This window comes from Poromitra crassiceps (assembly GCF_964638095.1).
Source record: "Poromitra crassiceps genome assembly, chromosome: 3".
Classification (NCBI taxonomy): Eukaryota; Metazoa; Chordata; class Actinopteri; order Beryciformes; family Melamphaidae; genus Poromitra; species Poromitra crassiceps.
In genome coordinates, this window is record NC_139625.1 from 42,065,340 (window position 1) to 42,084,022 (window position 18,683).

Genomic DNA, 18,683 nt, shown 5'->3' on the forward strand with positions numbered 1-18,683 from the left:
ATGGAGGAGGAGACCGGCCGGCCACATGTAGCCTCGGCCAGTCACTTTTTCAATGCTTTCTTTGTCACCGACTTGGCATGCAACGTGCTCACACATAGTCATTGGCTGACACACAGACACACTCCCACTGCTTTTCAAAGTAGGGTGGTCGCATCTTCAGGTGGAAAAACGACAAAAATACAGTCAAATGCATAGTGGCAACTCGCTGTCGCGTCTCTGTGGAGTCGATTATGAAACAGCTGGAAGGGAGGGGGGGAAATCATAAACATAGTGCATGTGAGCGCTGGTGAGGTTTGCGCGTTCCTGTCGCCCCCTAGTGGTAGCTGCTGATGATTGCAGATTTATGTATACAAATTTATAACAAAATCAAACAGTATAAATAGTAAAAAGAGAAGGCAACATTTTCTAATAAGAGCGCACTATGAAACATTTAGCCTAAGTAAATGTTTTGTAAGACACTTTACATGAGGTCACACAAAATACAAGTAAATGCTTTCTAACTACCTGAATTAATAATGAATTGCAGTATTAATAATTAATAAGTTTATCTATCTATCTAGTCTATTAACACACTCACTATTAGTGCACATCTAAATCATATGGATAAATGCATGCATAAATGTACATCCAAGTAGTTTGTCAATAACTGGTTTGTAATTGATATAAACATTCATTTAGAATTAAATTGTGAATCTATCATTTGTAAAAGTAGGCTACTGGTATGCAAATACAATCATTAAGCATATTATAGATTAGCAGATTATTTTATTAATCAAGTATTATAACTGTGTTTATGGATTAATTAATGTAGGAACAGCGCTTTATAAATAATAAATTAAGTATTTACTAATACATAAATAATGCTTCATAGTGTGCAGTTATTAAAAAGTGTTAGCTGAAATCATTCTCAGTGCAAAATACACAATTATATATATATATATATATATATATATATATATATATATATATATATATATACATACATACACATATATATATATAATTGTGTCTTTTGCACTGAGAATGGTAAAACCATAAAACCTGCAATGATGTGATTTTCTTTGGACATTTTAGCTATTAATTGTGTTTGTTACAGTTTTTGTAAATTAATTCTTCGTTTATAAGGCATTTCCCCTTTACCATTGAACAGAGGGGGGTGCATCACTCCTGGTCTTATGAATTCCATTAGTCTGGGTTTCAATGGAGGGTTTTATTGTCTCATACTGGTGTAAAGATTTAGAGGCTTTTTCATCCAGAGAAAATATTTGCACAAAATATCTCTTGGCAGCTTCAACGCAAAAGTCTGTATTGGCATCGGCATTCAGAGATGCCCATCAGTCACACTCAAGCCATAGTATTATTATGACTCCCGCCAACAGAGTTGGCTGGGAGGTTGTTTTCGTCCCGTTTGTCTGTTGTTTGTCAGCAAGATATCTCCAAAAGTTATGAATGGATTTGCCTGAAACTTTGTAAAACAGCAGGTCATGGGCCAACTCAGAACTGATTAACTTTCCATGCCCACTGGCCAAAAGGGGGTGTGGCAGTGGGCATGGCCAATTACAAAAAGGCACCTAATTTCCAAATGGATTCATATAACACCAACACCACGAAACTTTGTTGAAAGGTTGGCAGAGGTATGTACTCTGTGCCCTCTAGTTTATATTACTAAAATAATGCTGCTTTGCACGCTCATTACAGCATTATTTTTTAATCTGTTCTTCCCATTTAGCTGCCACTTTTCCATCCTTTTCTCATTTGTCTGTTGATCTCATCCAGAGTGACTTACAGGGAATGATCATTTCGAGGATCAGCGTCTTACTCAAAGACACTTCAACAGGACAGTTTGCAGCCGATGGACTCCTGGTTGGGATTGAACCCGTGTGGGTTTCAGTTACAGGATGGGCTCTCTACGCCGCGGGCCCCCGTCGCCTCCGCAGCTTCATTCAACTCAACACAGAGGTCTGCCCGGCTGTTCTCGGGTCAGCACTGAGGGGGTAGCTCCGCTCGTTAAAACTGAAGTAAACCTGCATTCTATCTAATAGCCAGGAGGGGGCAACTCCACTGGCTGCAAAAAGAAGTCATTGTATGGAAGTCAATGGAAAAATTACCTGACTTCTCACTTGATTTATGACCTCAGTAAACACTTTCCTAAAGAGTTTATGCTCTCAATCACTAGTTTCAAGTCTTCTTCAATGCAGCATGGTGTTCATTTAGTACATTATGGTGCCATTTAAAATAAAATATATGATAAAGTAGACTATGCTTTGGGGTGTGATTGACAGGTCTCCTCTCCAGTGATCACACAGCTCGTCGATCGTGGACCAATAGCAGCTGTGGCTCTTCTCGTCCAAATTTACATCACTTGCCAAACTGGAGGCTTCAAAATGGGAGTCCACAAAGCAATGGGTGACGTCCAGATATTGATACAGTCTATGGTCAGTACACGTCTCTTAAAGAGGTGATGCTGAGGGATGTGGCGAGCTCCGCGGCGCTGGTGGGACGCCACGGCTTGAAAGCTACCGTGCACGTCCCGGGGAGCATCAGGAAGCCGTTGGAGCTGAAGCGCCCGGCGATCTCTCCCACGTCAAGCCACACGAACAGAGCCACAGAAGAGGAGTGGAGGGTGACAATGTATCCCCTCTCGTCCTCCTGAACCCTGGCCTGCAGGGAGAGAAAGACATGCTTTATTGGGTACAAGCAGAGACGGGAAGTAACTACAAATACTTCATGAATGTACTTACGGTAAATAGGATTGTCAGGTATCGGTAGAGTATTTATTTTTCAGACAACTTTTAACTTTTACTCCTTACATTTTCAAAACAGGCTAGTTACTTTAGTTTGAAAGCACAACAGACAAAAACGATGCTAATTATTCCTCTGTCTCTCTTGTCTCATACTCTCCCAGCTTTCACGCATTATTCAATTAAATTCAATGTATTGTTGTCCACAATGTGGACATTTGTCTTTGGCTTCACAGGTTTGCTTGCACACATGAAAAGTACAGTACACAGCACAGCACAGGAAATGACAGGATACATAATACAACATAGAACAAGACAGCAGGACAACAGCACAATACAGACAGCGATAACGGACATGGTTCTGATGTGGATGAGTCTGCCGTTTATGAATTTAGCAGATTTATTGCGTTTGGTATGAAAGATTTTTTGTAGATGTTCTTGGTTGCTGCAGGATCAAAGTATAGTCTTTACATCTTAAAACATGTTTGGAGGGATCTTTTAAGTTTAATAGTGTTCGAATTATATTAATATGACATCAGTTTCAGTTAGCTTTGCACAGAAACAGCCGGTAGAAATACTTTTTTTACCTTTATATTTTATTACATTTCAGAATCTGTACTTTTTTTTAAACTTTTATATGAGTAAACAAGTTGAATCAGTACATCTACTTTTACCAGTCTTTTTTTTTTTACACAAGTAACTGTACTGTGTGTACTTTTCCTATCTCTGGTGACGAGAGACATGTTGTCCCGTGAGAAAGATGCAGGCACCAATCAGTAGCAAGTAAACAAACTTCCCCTATACATTTGACTAATTTATGCACAACCACTGACCTTTGATGCTCTGTCAAGTGCTTTGTAAACTCTTTGAAAAGCTGCTAAACAAAGCAGAGGGGTCATATTTTAATCTTACAACTGTATGGTTTCTGTGAAGGAAGTTTTCTTGAGATCAGCGTTGTCTTTCCATAGATTTAATTGTTTGCGAACAATGGCACAAATCGCTCATCAAATGATAGGAGCAGGAAAGAGCAATGCTCATAATTCTGTCTAATGTTTTGTACTGGAAAATTGCTGACATGTAAGGTCAAATAACATTTCCAACAGTGAAGTCCAACATGTTTTGGCCAAGTTTGCAATGAGAGGGTCCTGGTGCTCAACAGTAACAGTGTAGAAAGAAAAACATTTTCCCATGGCACTTCAAACAGACGACCTGAAGTAAGACACTGGACACTGACATTTTTTGACAGGTGGTGACTGTCATCTCTGAGGAAGACAGACGCCACCTGTCAAAATGTAATAAACGTGCAGACTGAATGAGTGCTCCAGTGTCAGGGCTCATTATACTCGAGCAAGCTCCGTGGGGGTGGAGCTCCGCGAGTCACCGTGCGGACGTCGCGCTGCGGCAGATGCTATTATACTCAGAAGTGCTGATCACCCAAGTGATCAGCATGTATTGTACAATGGTAATAGTGAGAACAGCCCATGAAAAGTCACAATGGAACGCTATTATGTTCAGTACTGAGTGCGCTTTCACTCTCAAACGGCCGTACATCAGCATATCAATGAATCACCAAAATTGTTTTTACTGAAAGCCGTTTTAGTTCTCAGCCCTGATTGCCTACTCTGTGCTGCTTTTAATCTCTCGCAATAATGCTCTCAACACAACACATTTACTTGGTGAAATGACTAAAAATGAACAGTTGCAAATCAAAGTTTATAGCCTACCACATGGGTCAAGAAATGTGGGGAAAACACAGCTCCGTGTTCAGGGCTCAGTGGCTTGAAAGCGGCCATGTTTGGAGAGAAGCCGTCCGGAGGTTGCGCTGTGAGAAAAAAAATCAGGCACACGGCGAGCGCCCTACGGAGGTAGCGAATAACCACGCCCAACAAATTTACGTCATTTGACGCGCCCGGCCCTCGCTCCACCCCCGCGCCCTTCACGTCGTGGTGAGCATAAAGCAGCCTTTACTTTAGGTCGTCTGTTTGAAGTGCCCTGGGAAAAAAAATTCTATGTCAGATAACATTTGTTTGTCATCGAGTGAAAAGAATAGAAAACTGGAGTTCTTATTCGAACATGTTACAATAATAGATTGTAATTTTATTGATAAAATTATTTATTTTCTAAGCAAGAAACAACATTCTTTCCCACAGACAGAATCTGAGAATAAATTGCATCCATGAAATGAGTTTTACTGGCATAGGTAATTCATGATTTTTAACACAGTTTCATTCATTATTATGTTTTGCTCCTATTTAGAAAAATTGTATGAACTTTTACAGAAAAAAATTTAATTCAGGAAGAACTATGAACTGTAAGTATACTGTATGAGCGCGTCGGGTCGGGTTCACTCCTCATCTCCTCATCACTCCTCATCCCATCTATGCTAGATTTGGTCTGACCCAATGCAAAATCCTTCACTGTGTAGTGTACACTTCAGTAAGGCCATACTTTCTAGGATTTATAACGATGTTGACTCTACATGTGACCGATATCGCCAAGCTCCTGCTACTCATATTCATATGTTTTGGTTGCCCTTCCCTATACAGCTATTGGCTGGACATTTTTAACTCAATTTCAGAGTGTATTGGGACTCAATTTGAACCAACAGCTGTTACAGCATTGTTTGGGGTTCCACCACTCACTCTGCTGCTTCCAAAATATAAAGCCGACTTTGTAGCTTTCGTAACTTTGTTAGCCAGACGTCTGATTTTACTGAGGTGGAAGTCAACCGCACCTCCCTCTTATTCCTCTTGGATCAGGGACATTTTTATTTTGTTAAAGTGGAAAAGATAAGGTGTACTGTAAAGGGTTCGCTTGCCAAATTCAACAAAACTTGGGGGCCCTTTTTTGCACATGCTAAGAGGTTGGAGTTTACTGCTATTCCAGAGTAGCAGCTCTCTCTCTCTTTTTATTTATATATATACATGATATACACCTGTAGTGGGTTTCAAATGTATCTCTTTATCATGTAAATTTTGGTATTTTATCTTTATCTTTTTGTCTTGATGGCCCACATGTACATTTTGTGACGTTTGTTTTCTGTTGGGGTTGTTTTTATGTCTCTGTCACTGGATTGTGCAAGATTTTGTTCTATAATATATATACATAGCCTACTGTACTTGACACAACATTGAAATGTGATAAGTGACTTCCTGGACATTTGTATGTCATTGTAAAACTAATAAACAACCTGAGGGGGAAAAAAGAACTTTACAGAAAAACTGTAAATAAATTTGACTGGATTTGTGTACTCTAGCTGGCATGTAAATGAAACAGATGAAAGTGAGATGTTTGCTTACACTCTATTTTTTGCTGTACCTGGAACGTCCTGCCTAGTCTTGCTTTTATTAAAAAAAAATTTTGGGCATTTGTTGCCTTTATTGGATAGAACAGTATATTGACAGGAAAGGTGGGGACTGGGGAGAAAAAGAGGGGAGGACATGCGGCAAAGGGGAATGGATTGGAATTGAATCCGGGCCGCCCGCAGGAAGGACTAAGCCCACGTTCACACAGGACGCCGAAGCAACCTAAGCTCTAACTACGCAGAACCCACAAGTTTCATTTAGGCGTCCTTGTTAACAGGCGAGGCCGTTCACGCCACCCGCGTGCGTGTCACGCTGAAGCCTCGCCGAAGCCACGCTCACGCCTTGCTCAAGCGATCATTCAGGATTCATGCCTATTTTCCAAGCGTGACGCATGAAGCCAGGCATGAAGTCAAGGAGTTGTGGGCGGGTTCAAGGCGCGAGACTAGGTGCTGAGAGGAAAAGAGAAGGCTTCTTGTGTGAACGGTTAGGCATACGTTCAGCTTGTGCCTGCTTCAAGCTTCAGTTCTACTTACGTTTGGCGTCCTGTGTGAACAAGGGCGCCTACCAGGTGAGCCCCCGGGTTGTCAAGTGGTCTGCTTTCAAGCGCTCAGGGATTCTGTGCATCTCTCTTGCAGTAGCCGACATTCTGCCCTAATCTTTGTGTGTATAGAGTAGAGAATCGCAGGGATGATGTATTTTTGTAGGCGAACCGGTAAGTTAGCATCGCCTGGCTCCCTCGTCTCCAGCGAGGGAGCCAGGTTCTGGCCTACAGGGCCAGTACTCCAGTACTCAGGCTCCAAATCTCTCACCATTCCCTCCGCTCCTCCACCAGTGCAGGACGCCTCGCCCCTCCTCCGCTAGGGGGGCTCAAAAGTTGCTCATCCCGTTCGGGACTCTTCTCGTCCCTGGCACCTCAATGGTGGAACGAGCTTCCTTCGGTCAGGATGGCCGAATCACTGCCGATCTTTCGGCTAAGACTAAAGACACACCTTTTCAGGCTCCATCTGGGCCCTTCTTGAACTAACATCTTTCTCTCTCTCTCTCTAAAAAAAACAAAACTTTACTTTTTTAAGAAGTTGTAGCTGTCATAGACTGTGTTGCATAGTTGATTTCTCTATTGCTGACAAAAATGCATTATTGTAAGTCGCTTTGGATAAAAGCGTCTGCCAAATGACGTAATGTAATGTAATGTAATGTAATGTCATGTAATGTCATGTAAATGTCATGTCATGTAATGTCATGTAATGTAATGTCATGTCATGTCTCCAAGGCAATGGGATTTTTGGTTGGAAGCCTGAAATAAGGTATGTGGTTAACAAAGGGCTCAAACTTTATTTAATCACAGACCTTATTTCAGGCATCTAACCAAAATCCCATGCAGAAATCTCACTGACTTCCAGACGAGGGAAACAGGCGATGTTGACTTCTGGGTTTTAGGTCTCAACCCTGCAGCATTCTATTACTGTCTTACTGTAATGTTGGGTGTCTGTATCCCCTGGGCCTCTCTGGGTGAGCAGGGGAAGTGGTAGTTCCTGGGGCCCCGCTGCTCCTTGCTGTCCTCCAGGTGGAAGGTGAGCAGGCAGGTGAGGCGGGTGCAGCCGCCGCACCCCGCCAGCAGGGCGGCGACCGGCTGTTTGAACACGGCCGCAGCACTCCCCGCCGCCACCACGACAGGCTCCGACTTCAGCGAACACACGGGATCCACTTCACTCCACATGTACACTGACACCTGTTGGACAAGACAAGACATGTTTCTGAAGGAGGGGGGGGGTCAAGCGCAAGCTGCATTTTGAATGTAGTGAAGAGAGCTACTGGTTTGTCAATATTGGACTTTCAATAAAAATCAGATATCAGACAGTCGGTGTTGGTGAGGATAATATTTCAGTCAAACAGCATCAGGCTTGGCAATTTTGTAAAGGAACAACAACATTTTGGGAGATTCGCCCAGAGGAACATAAAATGCTTTCATACTGCTCTCCTGGCATAACCCAAGTCTCCACAAGCCCTGAGATGCCAAGTTGACTTGAAAAGACATAGTTTACACTGTTTTTAGCTGAAATCTTCACAGTAGCCAGGTGGTGTATGATGGTAGCCAGCGGCTGCTATTTTTCTACTGCACGCACAGAGAAGAGAAGGCCATCTATCTTCTCATCTTACTATTGGGAAGATGACAAATAAATGAATCTCCCAAAATGTTGGCGTGTTCCTTTAACTATTATCATACACCTATTTGAAAATGTATGCCACAAAATAGAAAAGAGAAAGAAAGAAAAATCACATAGTTTTATATCAAAATGTCATTACCTTTACTTACTGGAAAATGGAAAATCTTTAGTGGTGACAGATTTGTTCTTCTTGTTTTATTTAACAAGTAGTAAAAATGAGTTGACCCCCAATATGCAATTGGTTTTTTGCCTATTTGCAAAGATACATTTGAGACCGACCATCTCAGCTCGTGTGAGCCGGCTGCGGTCTGGTCTGAGACGGATAACTTTATCGTCGGAGACGGACACAAGTGGCACTCGCTGGAGCTCAGTGGTGGAGTGGAGAGCAGTTTCAGCTACAGAGGAGAGGAGTTTTAGCTGCAGAGTGGAGGTGATATACTGCAGTGAGCGGCCTCTTGACAGGCGGACAGACCGGGACAGACGGTCGGCGTACGGAGGTAATGTTCCGAGGGAACATTTATTGTGTATTAAAATCGTCACAGGTGTTATTGCTAGATTTGAGGGTTTTTATGTGCGTGTGGCAGATGCTTCACAAAAACCAGTCTAGATGCAGCTATGTGTGGGGAAAAAACAAAAAACAAAAGAGAATCCTAATTGCTACATAAAAGTCCCACATATTAATGCAAAGTGGTGTCTAACCTGCATCATGCTCTTTAAGGTGCTTATGTGCTTATAAGAGATATTGTACAAGGGATACCATGCGAGGGGTCCATGAGAATCCAGCCAGGAGAGTCACATTGTTGCACAGCTGTAGGGAAGTTCAGAGAGGACTCCGAGCAGCCGAAGATGGCGAGTTCTGCCTCCAGTGGAAGGGTTATTTTGTAGGCCTTAGAGTACCAATCAAATATTTTGCCCCAAAATCCCGTTAGTGAAGGGCAGAACCAAAAGGCATGAGATAGTGTGCTCTCTGACACTTGACACCTGTCACACAATGGTGAGACAGAGGGGAAAATATTGTGTAATTTATGCTTGGAATAGTGAAGAAAAGCATTATTCAAATACAGCATTAGACAAATAGAGCAGTGATGTCGTACCACGGCCCTGAGCTGCAGGTCATCGCTCGCGTCGGAGACGGCGTAGATGAGCAGGGAGCCGGCGTCCTGGAAGCCCACGGGCAGAACAGAAGAGAAGAAGTCCTGAGCAAAGTAATGCAGCATCTTCCACTTCCCTCCAAACTCTGCACACACAGCAAAACAAGCAAAAGCTGTGTAGTATTATTATTATTATGATGATGATACCCTCAGAATACTCTGAGCTGTTTCCCCAAGTCAGGATAAACACAGAGCCTTTACACAGTCAAATAATAATAGAGCTAACAATTAGTACTAACACTTATTTTTTCATTATTGATTATCTATCTTTTTTGTGATCAATTCATAAATTGAGACTCTCAAACTCATCTCAATTTACAAGTTGAAGGCCTTTGTGAGAGAGAAATGGTTTGAAGGTTGTTTCCTCACTTCTCTGTGACTCTCTCTGTTGCTGGGTCACATGTGTTTTATTGTTTTTTATAATGTATCCAATTGTTTTGTTTTGTCTTTTATGTTTAGTTGCTTCTGTTCCTATTTGCTGCTGTCTTGGCCAGGTCTTCCTCGCACAAGAGATTCTGAATTTCAAGTGGACTTCCTGCTTAAACAAAGTTTATTATTGATTTAAGGTTATTAATTTTGCTTACTTAACATGCGTTTACACCACGAATGGGTGATTAGGCAAAATGCTTAAACAAAGTTTATTATTGATTTAAGTTTATTAATTCTGTTTACTTAACATGCGTTTACACCACGAACGGGGCGATGAGGCAAAAGTCACGTCATTCATTCATGCCGCAAAAATTCAGGCCTCTCACCTCATTTGGGATGGCCGGAAAAAATCATATCCACTTTGTTTGTAATCTTCTTGTCGCAGGAACTGTCGAAAATCACCCTGGTGTGAACGCCCAGTTACAGGCAATGTTTATGTGTTGATTTAGAAAGGATCCCCATTAGCTGCCGCCTGGGCGACAGCTAGTCTTCCCGGGGTCCAAGACAAAAACACATTATATGACGGACAATGTACACCAGATGCGTTGTGGCTGCGTTGCGGATACGGCAAAACTGCCTAATCGACTCTCGCCCATGTTAATTGATGGGCGATACATGCGGTACGGAAGAAGTACGCACCTGTTCTATATTTGTCGGATCCCGCATGTCTGACAGATTACATGAGTGTGGGTCTGCTTGCAGCCCTACCGCATCTGTTCCGGAGGCGGTATACATTAGCCCTTAGTCTGACCACCAGCAACCCCACCCCCCCGCCCCCAAAGTCTTAATTTTTTATAAAATATCAAAGAAAATCAGCAAATCTTAGTATTTGTGACGCTGTGTCCAGAAACTGTTCGGTATTTTTAGTTGATAAATGACTTAAACGATTAATAATTTGTCATACTTACAATCGATTAATTTTCTGTTGATCGACTAATTGATGAATCGACAAATTGTTTTCAGCACTAAATAATATTAATGTAATAAAATCGTTTATCCATGACATGCTTTTCTCAAACCCAAATAACTAACGTTAGAAGGTTTTGAAAGCAAGAGACCAAAAATACAAACAAGGTCAAAAATATGAACAAGCTTTTATATTACGAGTTATTGGAGTTCAGTTATGAATGTGTCTTTGTACTGAGGAGCGATTGGCTCACCAAGAGACGACCAGGACGGCGCCTGCCAAACATCATTGAGCTGCCAGTAGAGGGCGCCCATGGTGTGACCTTTGCCCTCGATGATCTCACTCCGACTTCGGCGGTAAAACTCTGTCTGAGTCTTCACACACTGCGCCTGCATCACCTGGGCATCCAGTCCACTCATTAATAATAAGGATATTTATACGCAGCTTTTAAAAGTTTAACCTGAATGGCATTTCTTTATGGAGTTGGAACAGTGAAGTATTTGGTATTGAAAACATAAAATTCTGCATCTTATCTGAAAAACAAAACAAAAACAACAAAACAGGACATCGAGCAGACTGGACTTCCATTGTCCCTTGTGGGCAGGATTAACTCCATTAAAATGATCATAATGCCAAGATTTTTATTTCTGTTCCAGGCAATACCTGTCTTCATCCCAAAATCGTTCTTTAAGGAACTGAATACCGTAAATATATATCCATCTGTATATGGAATAGGACTATTCCATGAATTAGGAAGGCATTTCGGGAGAGGCCCAGGGACAATGGAGGCTTAGCAATACCACATTTTATGCATTATTACTGGGCAGCTAACCTTCATGGGTGTCGTATTGGATATCTGACATCCCTGAATATAAGACACCGGTATGGGTCCCTCATGGAGCAATACACTAGCACTAACTGGAACTATTGGATTGAACAATTTTGTGGATTTCACTATTTTATTGGTTATTATTTTATTTTCCTAATTCAGGAATGCTTGAGCTATACAATTGTGCAATAGAGCTTGTGCAATCATGCTGACACAGGTTCTCTCTTCTTTATTTTATTTTATTTTTATTTCACCTTTATTAAGTCAATAAGAACAAATTCTTATTTACAATGGCGACCTGGCAGAAGGCACAGCCTTTTGAGGGATAAAATAATAATACATTTGAGGGGATAAAATAAATACAAAGTTACTTTGAACAAATTAAAACACAAGTTAAAACAGTTAAAACATGGCAAGACAGACAGACAGAGCAAACAAAACAAACAGTCGGGGCAGACAGGGGATGAGTACTAGTTCAGGAAGCAGTTGCAGGTGCAGTGATAATGTCCATGATAGAGTCCTTGAAAGCTGACTTGGAGATGAAATTGACCAGTTTTAGTCTTTTTTGTAAGCCATTCCAGTCTGTGGGCACAGCAGAATGGAATGACGAATGACCGATTACAGAATGAGTTTTGGGGATTTTCAACAGGATGAGGTTTGCAGAACGGGTGTTGTACGCAGCAGGTGCAATTTGCACCTGTGGATTTTTTCTCTGTGGATTTGTGCAATGTTGAATGTCCCCGTCTGTCTCTGTTATTGACGTTGTTTGTAACGCCAGGTTGCGGCTACGTGCACCTTAATGCCCAAGACAAATTTCCCTCCGGGGACAATAAAGTATATCTCATCTCATCTCTCAATACTCTAGCTCAGGGGTTCCCAAACATTTCTGTCCAAGTACCACTACCTATCAAACCAAATCCCCCCCCCCCCCCCCCGCCCCCCCCCCCCCCCCCCGCCCCACAATAAAATACAATTTGCTGATTTAACCATGCAATAGCAGCAGAAAGGCTAAATGACAATATAAGGCTACTAAAAAAAAAAAAAATCCCTCTGCAAAATTTAGCCTAACTTTGGAGTGTTATTTAGCTACCTTCATGACAAATTAGCATGTCATGGTTGGTACAAATCGATTCCTTAGGTATTCTAGTTTCATATGATACCAGAAACTTCACTCTGGCTTTAAAGGAGAATTTCGTTTTTTTTAACCTGCAACCCTCTCCTCACATTAATTATGATCTGACGACTCATCCAATGTCAGTGTCAAGTCCCGCAAGACTTTCCTGACGAGAGTTGTGTCTCACTGACCCGACAGGCGAAAATGGGATGCCTGTAACTACCGGTGAAAAGAGCCCGGGGGAGAATTCCAGTCTGATCGTTCCTTAGGGAACAGTTTATGACGATATGCGTCGAAAACGGGACTAAAACTGTCTATTTAGATGGAGGAAAAGCACGCTGCCACTTGGCCCCCACGGAGCTCCATTCTAGGACTCGCTTGGACACTATTGATCTCAAAACAACGCCTAGGATGGACAAAAACGCTGCGGAGAACACTGGGTGAGTCGTCAGATCATAATTAATGTGAGGAGAGGGCTGCAGGTTAAAAAAAATGAAATTCTCCTTTAACTGAGCCTGCTGGAGCCTCTGAAAGTAAATGTTCAAAATTGTGATATTTCCCAAATATCGTGATATTTCTGAAAATCGGCCCAATCCAGCTACTCCTAAGGGTTAATGTGTATGTAAAAACTGTTTTCTGTTTTCCCCCAGTTAAAGTTTTGTTTTCAATGCCAAATTAGTTTTTTCAGTGCCAAATACTAGTCACTGTTCAAACTCCATATTTCTGCTTTATTAAGACAGTATATAGTGAGGCCAGACAAGAAAGCTGCACCAAAACACACAAGAGTATCAGACATTAATTAAGTGAAGTGTGTGTGTGTGTGTGTGTGTGTGTGTGTGGGGGGGGGGGGGGGGGTACCTGTGTGAGGTAGAGTGTGTGTGTAAATCTCTTCAGGGGGTCGGAGGAGTTTGGCAGGTGGAAGTGGATGGCAGCCTGTTGCAGCATCTGCTGGTTCCCGTTCTCATGGTGCTGCCGATGAGAAGAGAAGTCACTGCTGTAGATCCAGTCTTCTCTAATGGAAACCTGCACATCACAAAACCAACAGGGGAAAACATCATTATACCAAACAAACTACAATGCTCCCCTCCTACATTATGAATACACAATTCAATTCACATTGCAAATGCAAATGTCACATTGTGTACTTGGAGGGTACATCAAATAGAATGTGCTCTACAGTACATTATGTACTTGGAGGGTACATCAAATAGAATGTGCTCTACAGTACATTGCACATTGCAAATGCGCATTCTAATATAAAACACACAGTGCAAATGCACATTTTGTATTTGGAGTTTTTGTATATTGTTTTGCCGTTTTTCCACCTCATGTGGTGTTTTTTGTCATTTATGTAAATTGCTGCTGGAATGCTAGAATTTCCCTTCGGGGATAAATAAAGTACTCTATCTATCTATCTATCTATCTATCTATCTATCTATCTATCTATTGTATAATGTTCTTACACAATTACATTTCACAAACTCATACTTTAATTTGATTTTCAGATTCTGGTGCTCAGTATTATCTACGTTGATACTCCAATGCCATTTTATATATACAGTTTATATATATATATATATATATATATATATATATATATATATATATATATATATATATATATATATATATATGACACAACAGAGACAGAGCCCTTAAATGTTTGAATTTCTTAAATACATTTCTAAGAGTCTGGTCTCTGCTACCTTCTTACTGGTTCTGGATTATAGAGACCTGCTGTACATGAATGCTTATGCTCATTTCTTGCACATGCTAGATTCTGTATGTGCACTGAGGTTGTTACCAACTGTAAAGCCCTCACTCATCATTGTACTCTTTATACCAGGGCTGGTTGGCCATCTGTGACCTCTCGTAGGCTCGTTCACTGGTACATGTTTATTTATAAAGCCATTCTGGGTAAACTCCCTTCTTATATCAGCACTTTGATCTCTCAGAGATCCGACAGTAGTTATAGTCTGAGATCCCAAGATGTTCCTGTTCCTGTTGTCTGTTCCAAGTGCTCTGACTGAACTGGGAAAGAAAGCATTTATCTCTGCTCCTCTCATTTGGAACTGCCTTCAAAATGACTTGAAGATGAATGACTTGACCTCTTTGGCTGTTTTGAAAGCACGTATAATGGTGAACGAATCATTTGGTACTTGTCTATGTCCTTAGGTAGGCTATTTCTTTTCATGGACTCCTGGTCTTGGTATTTGTATTTTATAATTCAATTTTATACTGGCACTCTCGCCACTTGTCTATGTCCGTAGGTAGGCTATTTTAGTTTTTTCAGCACTTTATTATTCACTGCTCTATGTTCCTGTTGTTTTGTCTGTAACTTTTTATGCAGCTGTCTTGGCCAGGTCTCCCCCGTAAAAGAGATCCTTGATGTCAATGGGACCAACCTGGTTAAATATGGGTAAAAAAAAGAGGAGAGTGAGTACAAATCTAAAATGATCAAGAATAACAAAATAAACCAGGCTGAACAATATAAAAAGGATCTTGTCAATTTGGAACAAACCCACAAGCAATCACCCACAGATGAAAACCTGAAGAAACTGAATACGGTTAGAGCAATCTCAATCTTATCCAAACGGAACATATCAAAAAACTTTTATTCTTCACCAGACAGCATTATCACGAATATGGGAACAAACCCAGCAGGCTTTTAGCCTATCAGCTTAAAAAGAACAGGCTGACCGTACAATAAAATGTATACGCAACACAACAGGCCAACTGAAATATGATATACAATCGCTAAAGACATCATTCTTTGACTTCTATGGGCAGCTGTATACGTCAGATAGCCCCTCTGAATCAGATATTCGCACATTCTTAGATAAGGTATCTTTGCCTTCAATTTCTGAAGATGAAAAGGAATGGTTGAACTCTCCATTTACGTCTGAGGAAGTGCTGGAAGCTATTATGGCACTGTCTTCAGGAAAAACTCCAGGCTTGGACGGATATCCTGTAGAATTTTACAAGACGTTTTGGCCTCAAATACAGCCCCTCTTTATGCCCATGCTTACAGATTTTTTCGAGAATGGAATCCTGCCTGACTCAATGAAAACAGCTATAATATCATTGATACACAAGAAGGATAAGGACGCCGCTGAATGTACTTCATACCGTCCTATTTCCTTACTCCCAGTAGACCTCAAGATAATATCTAAACTGATTGCCCATAGACTAGAAGATATTTTGCCTAACCTTATTAATCCGGACCAAACTGGCTTTGTAAAAGCACGATATGCCTCAGACAATATTCGGAGGAGGTTATTGAATGTGATTGACCACTCGGCCCTGCACAAGCAGCCAGCACTGCTGATATCTCTTGATGCAGAAAAAGCGTTTGACAGGGTCGAGTGGTCATATTTATTTTCTGTTCTGGAGAAATTTAACTTTGGTTACAGATGTATCGGGTGGATAAAGGCAATGTATAGCAATCCGCAAGCTCAGATATGTGTTAATGGTGCTCTCACTGAAAGGTTTGGCCTATACAGGGGCTGTCGGCAGGGATGTCCTTTGTCCCCCTTTCTGTTTGATTTGGCGATTGAACCTCTTGCTGAGGCTATACGGATAAGTAAAGAAATCTCGGGAATAAACGCTGGGAAGATGGATAATAGAATTTCGTTGTATGCGGACGACATAATCCTATACCTGACCAGCCCAGAGAAATCAATCCCAGCAGTGCTAGACCTTATAAATACATTTGGAAGGATATCAGGCTACAAAATTAATTTAACTAAATCCAACGCCTGCCTACTAAACTCCTCCATTTCTAGCGAACTAAAGAGTATCTCTCCTTTCACCTGGGCGCAGAGCGGATTTAAATATCTGGGAGTGGTCGTATCTCCTAAGCTTAAAGACTTGTTCCATATGAACTATACCCCATTACTTAAAAACATCATTTCTTGGACGAATTAATGTAATTAAAATGAACGTACTGCTGCGACTTAGCTATTTATTTCAGTCATTGCCCTGTTACTTAAATAAAGCATTTTTGAACTCTATAAACAAATTGATAAGATCCTTTATTTGGAAGAACTCTTCACCCAGAATAGCTCTTAAAACTATGACAAAGTCTAAGGAAAAAGGGGGACTGGGACTCCCAGACTTCCAGCTGTATTATTGGGCCGCCCAAACAAAGAATCTGATTAGCTGGATACATGAACGAAAGACAGCCCATTGGAAGGAGATTGAAGAAGAACTTGTCCTCCCTATCTCTTTGTCCTCTCTACCATTTATTAATAACACAAGTGCGCTACACTCAGTATTGAAAACCTATGTAACTAACAATAGTCTACAAGCCTGGCAAGATATAAAAAAGTTTTGTGGGGCTCATACCAGAATCTCTATGCTAGCTCCTCTATCCTCGAATCCAGATTTGACACCCTCAATTGGAAAGTCCTTGTTTATAAAGTGGAAAGAATATGGTATACATACGTTTTATGATCTGTTTAATGAAGGTTCTCTGAAATCCTTTTTGGATCTGAGATCGGAGTTTGACATTCCAAAACAGGACCTACAAATCCGCCATCTAATTACTGACCTTCAAAAGAAGGGACGACTGCTAACGAGGCTGTCAGATATAGAGGAGATTCTGGAGGGCGCTGTAGTGCTTAAAGGAAAAATCTCTTTAATATATAGAGCTATGTTAGATCATCATAGTTCCTCTTTGACTTCACTCAAGAATGTATGGCAAAGAGATCTAGACTGTGAATTTAGTGACGAACAGTAGGATATTGTGTGTCAGAATGTATTTACTTCTCTGTCCTGTAATAAGATAATTGAACAGAATTACAAATTTATGCACAGAATGTACCTTACCCCGGTCCGTTTAAGTAAGATGTATCCTAACTCTTCTCCCAAATGTAATCGTTGTGGGACATGTACAGGGTCAATTATCCATGTCTTCTGGGAATGTAGAAAACTGAAACATTTCTGGAAAGCAGTACATGATCTGACTGTTAAAGTCCTGGAAATCCCGTTAGAGAGTACACCTATAAGATATATTTTTGCTGTGGATCTGGACAGGACACTAGACCCCATGTCTGTCAAACGGACTAGCATAATATCATATATAGCTAAGAAATGCATCTTGCTTAACTGGAACCACCAAAAACCTCCAACATTTAATTTGTTTAAAAAAGCTTTGAATGAAACATTGAGACTGGAACAGTGTACCTATGCCTTGAAGAATAAGGGGGACGTCTTTTTGAGAACATGGGAACCCCTCATGGACCTCTGAATATACTCGTCCACTCGTTTAGAATAATTGTTGTCTTGACCCTTGTCTATTGTTGTATACACTATTTGTGAGTCTATTTGACCATTGTTTATTTATTTTTATTTACCCCTCTCGGATTTTGTTGTTGTTTTTGTTTATGTTGTCTTTGTATTGTCTATTGCAAAAAAGATAAAAATATACAAATAAATAATTGAAAAAAATAATAATAATAACAAAATACAGACGGAGGGCTGATTGGTTGGTGGATTTGTAGAGATGGAACACCTGGATGAGATTACCGGCTGCAGAGTGGAGAAAGAAGGCCAGGACTGGAAGCCGTACTCGGAGGCAAAGCGGGTTCGAGGAAACGTGGTCCAGTCCCAGCAGTCCAGGCTGTAGCTGTAGAAATGCGTGTCTCCATAGTGAGGACTGTAGGGGTCCGCTGCCACCCATCCCTCCTGCTCAGACTCAGCCCCGTTGGTTGGACTGGACACCAGGAACGGACGACTCTGGTCCTCCTGAGGCAAAATATTATTATATTATTATCAAATGCAGAGAGTTACAGTTTGCATAATAATAGTGTTATACAAGGATGAACATTGACATCATTTTAAGAAGTAATCTAGAGTGGATTTTAAACCTGCGATAAGCCGTATCAGAATCCTGAAATTATTCGGCTCCTAATTGAATGAAGCTCCTTCCACTCCATTCAGTAGCTTTTTTGAACTAGCTTGTCTCCTCCTTCGCCATTTAACACATTCACTGCCAACAACGTGTAAACACGTTTTCAGAATCCAGCTGTTGACTGCCAA

General features: G+C 41.1%; 1 protein-coding gene across 1 annotated transcript in view; it reads right to left on the reverse strand.

The window, feature by feature from the left end:
• Nucleotides 1-1,057: 1,057 nt before the first annotated feature.
• The window catches only part of manba (mannosidase, beta A, lysosomal), a 34,715-nt gene continuing 17,089 nt past the window's right edge, over nt 1,058-18,683 (reverse strand). Inside the window, exons 12-17 of the mRNA XM_083634231.1 lie at nt 18,171-18,389; nt 13,500-13,664; nt 10,952-11,096; nt 9,306-9,448; nt 7,518-7,775; nt 1,058-2,661 (exon numbers count right to left, since the gene is read on the reverse strand). Coding sequence (XP_083490357.1) covers nt 2,437-2,661; nt 7,518-7,775; nt 9,306-9,448; nt 10,952-11,096; nt 13,500-13,664; nt 18,171-18,389 — 1,155 coding nt within the window. The 3' untranslated portion in view covers nt 1,058-2,436. The remainder of the gene's footprint in view (nt 2,662-7,517; nt 7,776-9,305; nt 9,449-10,951; nt 11,097-13,499; nt 13,665-18,170; nt 18,390-18,683) is intronic.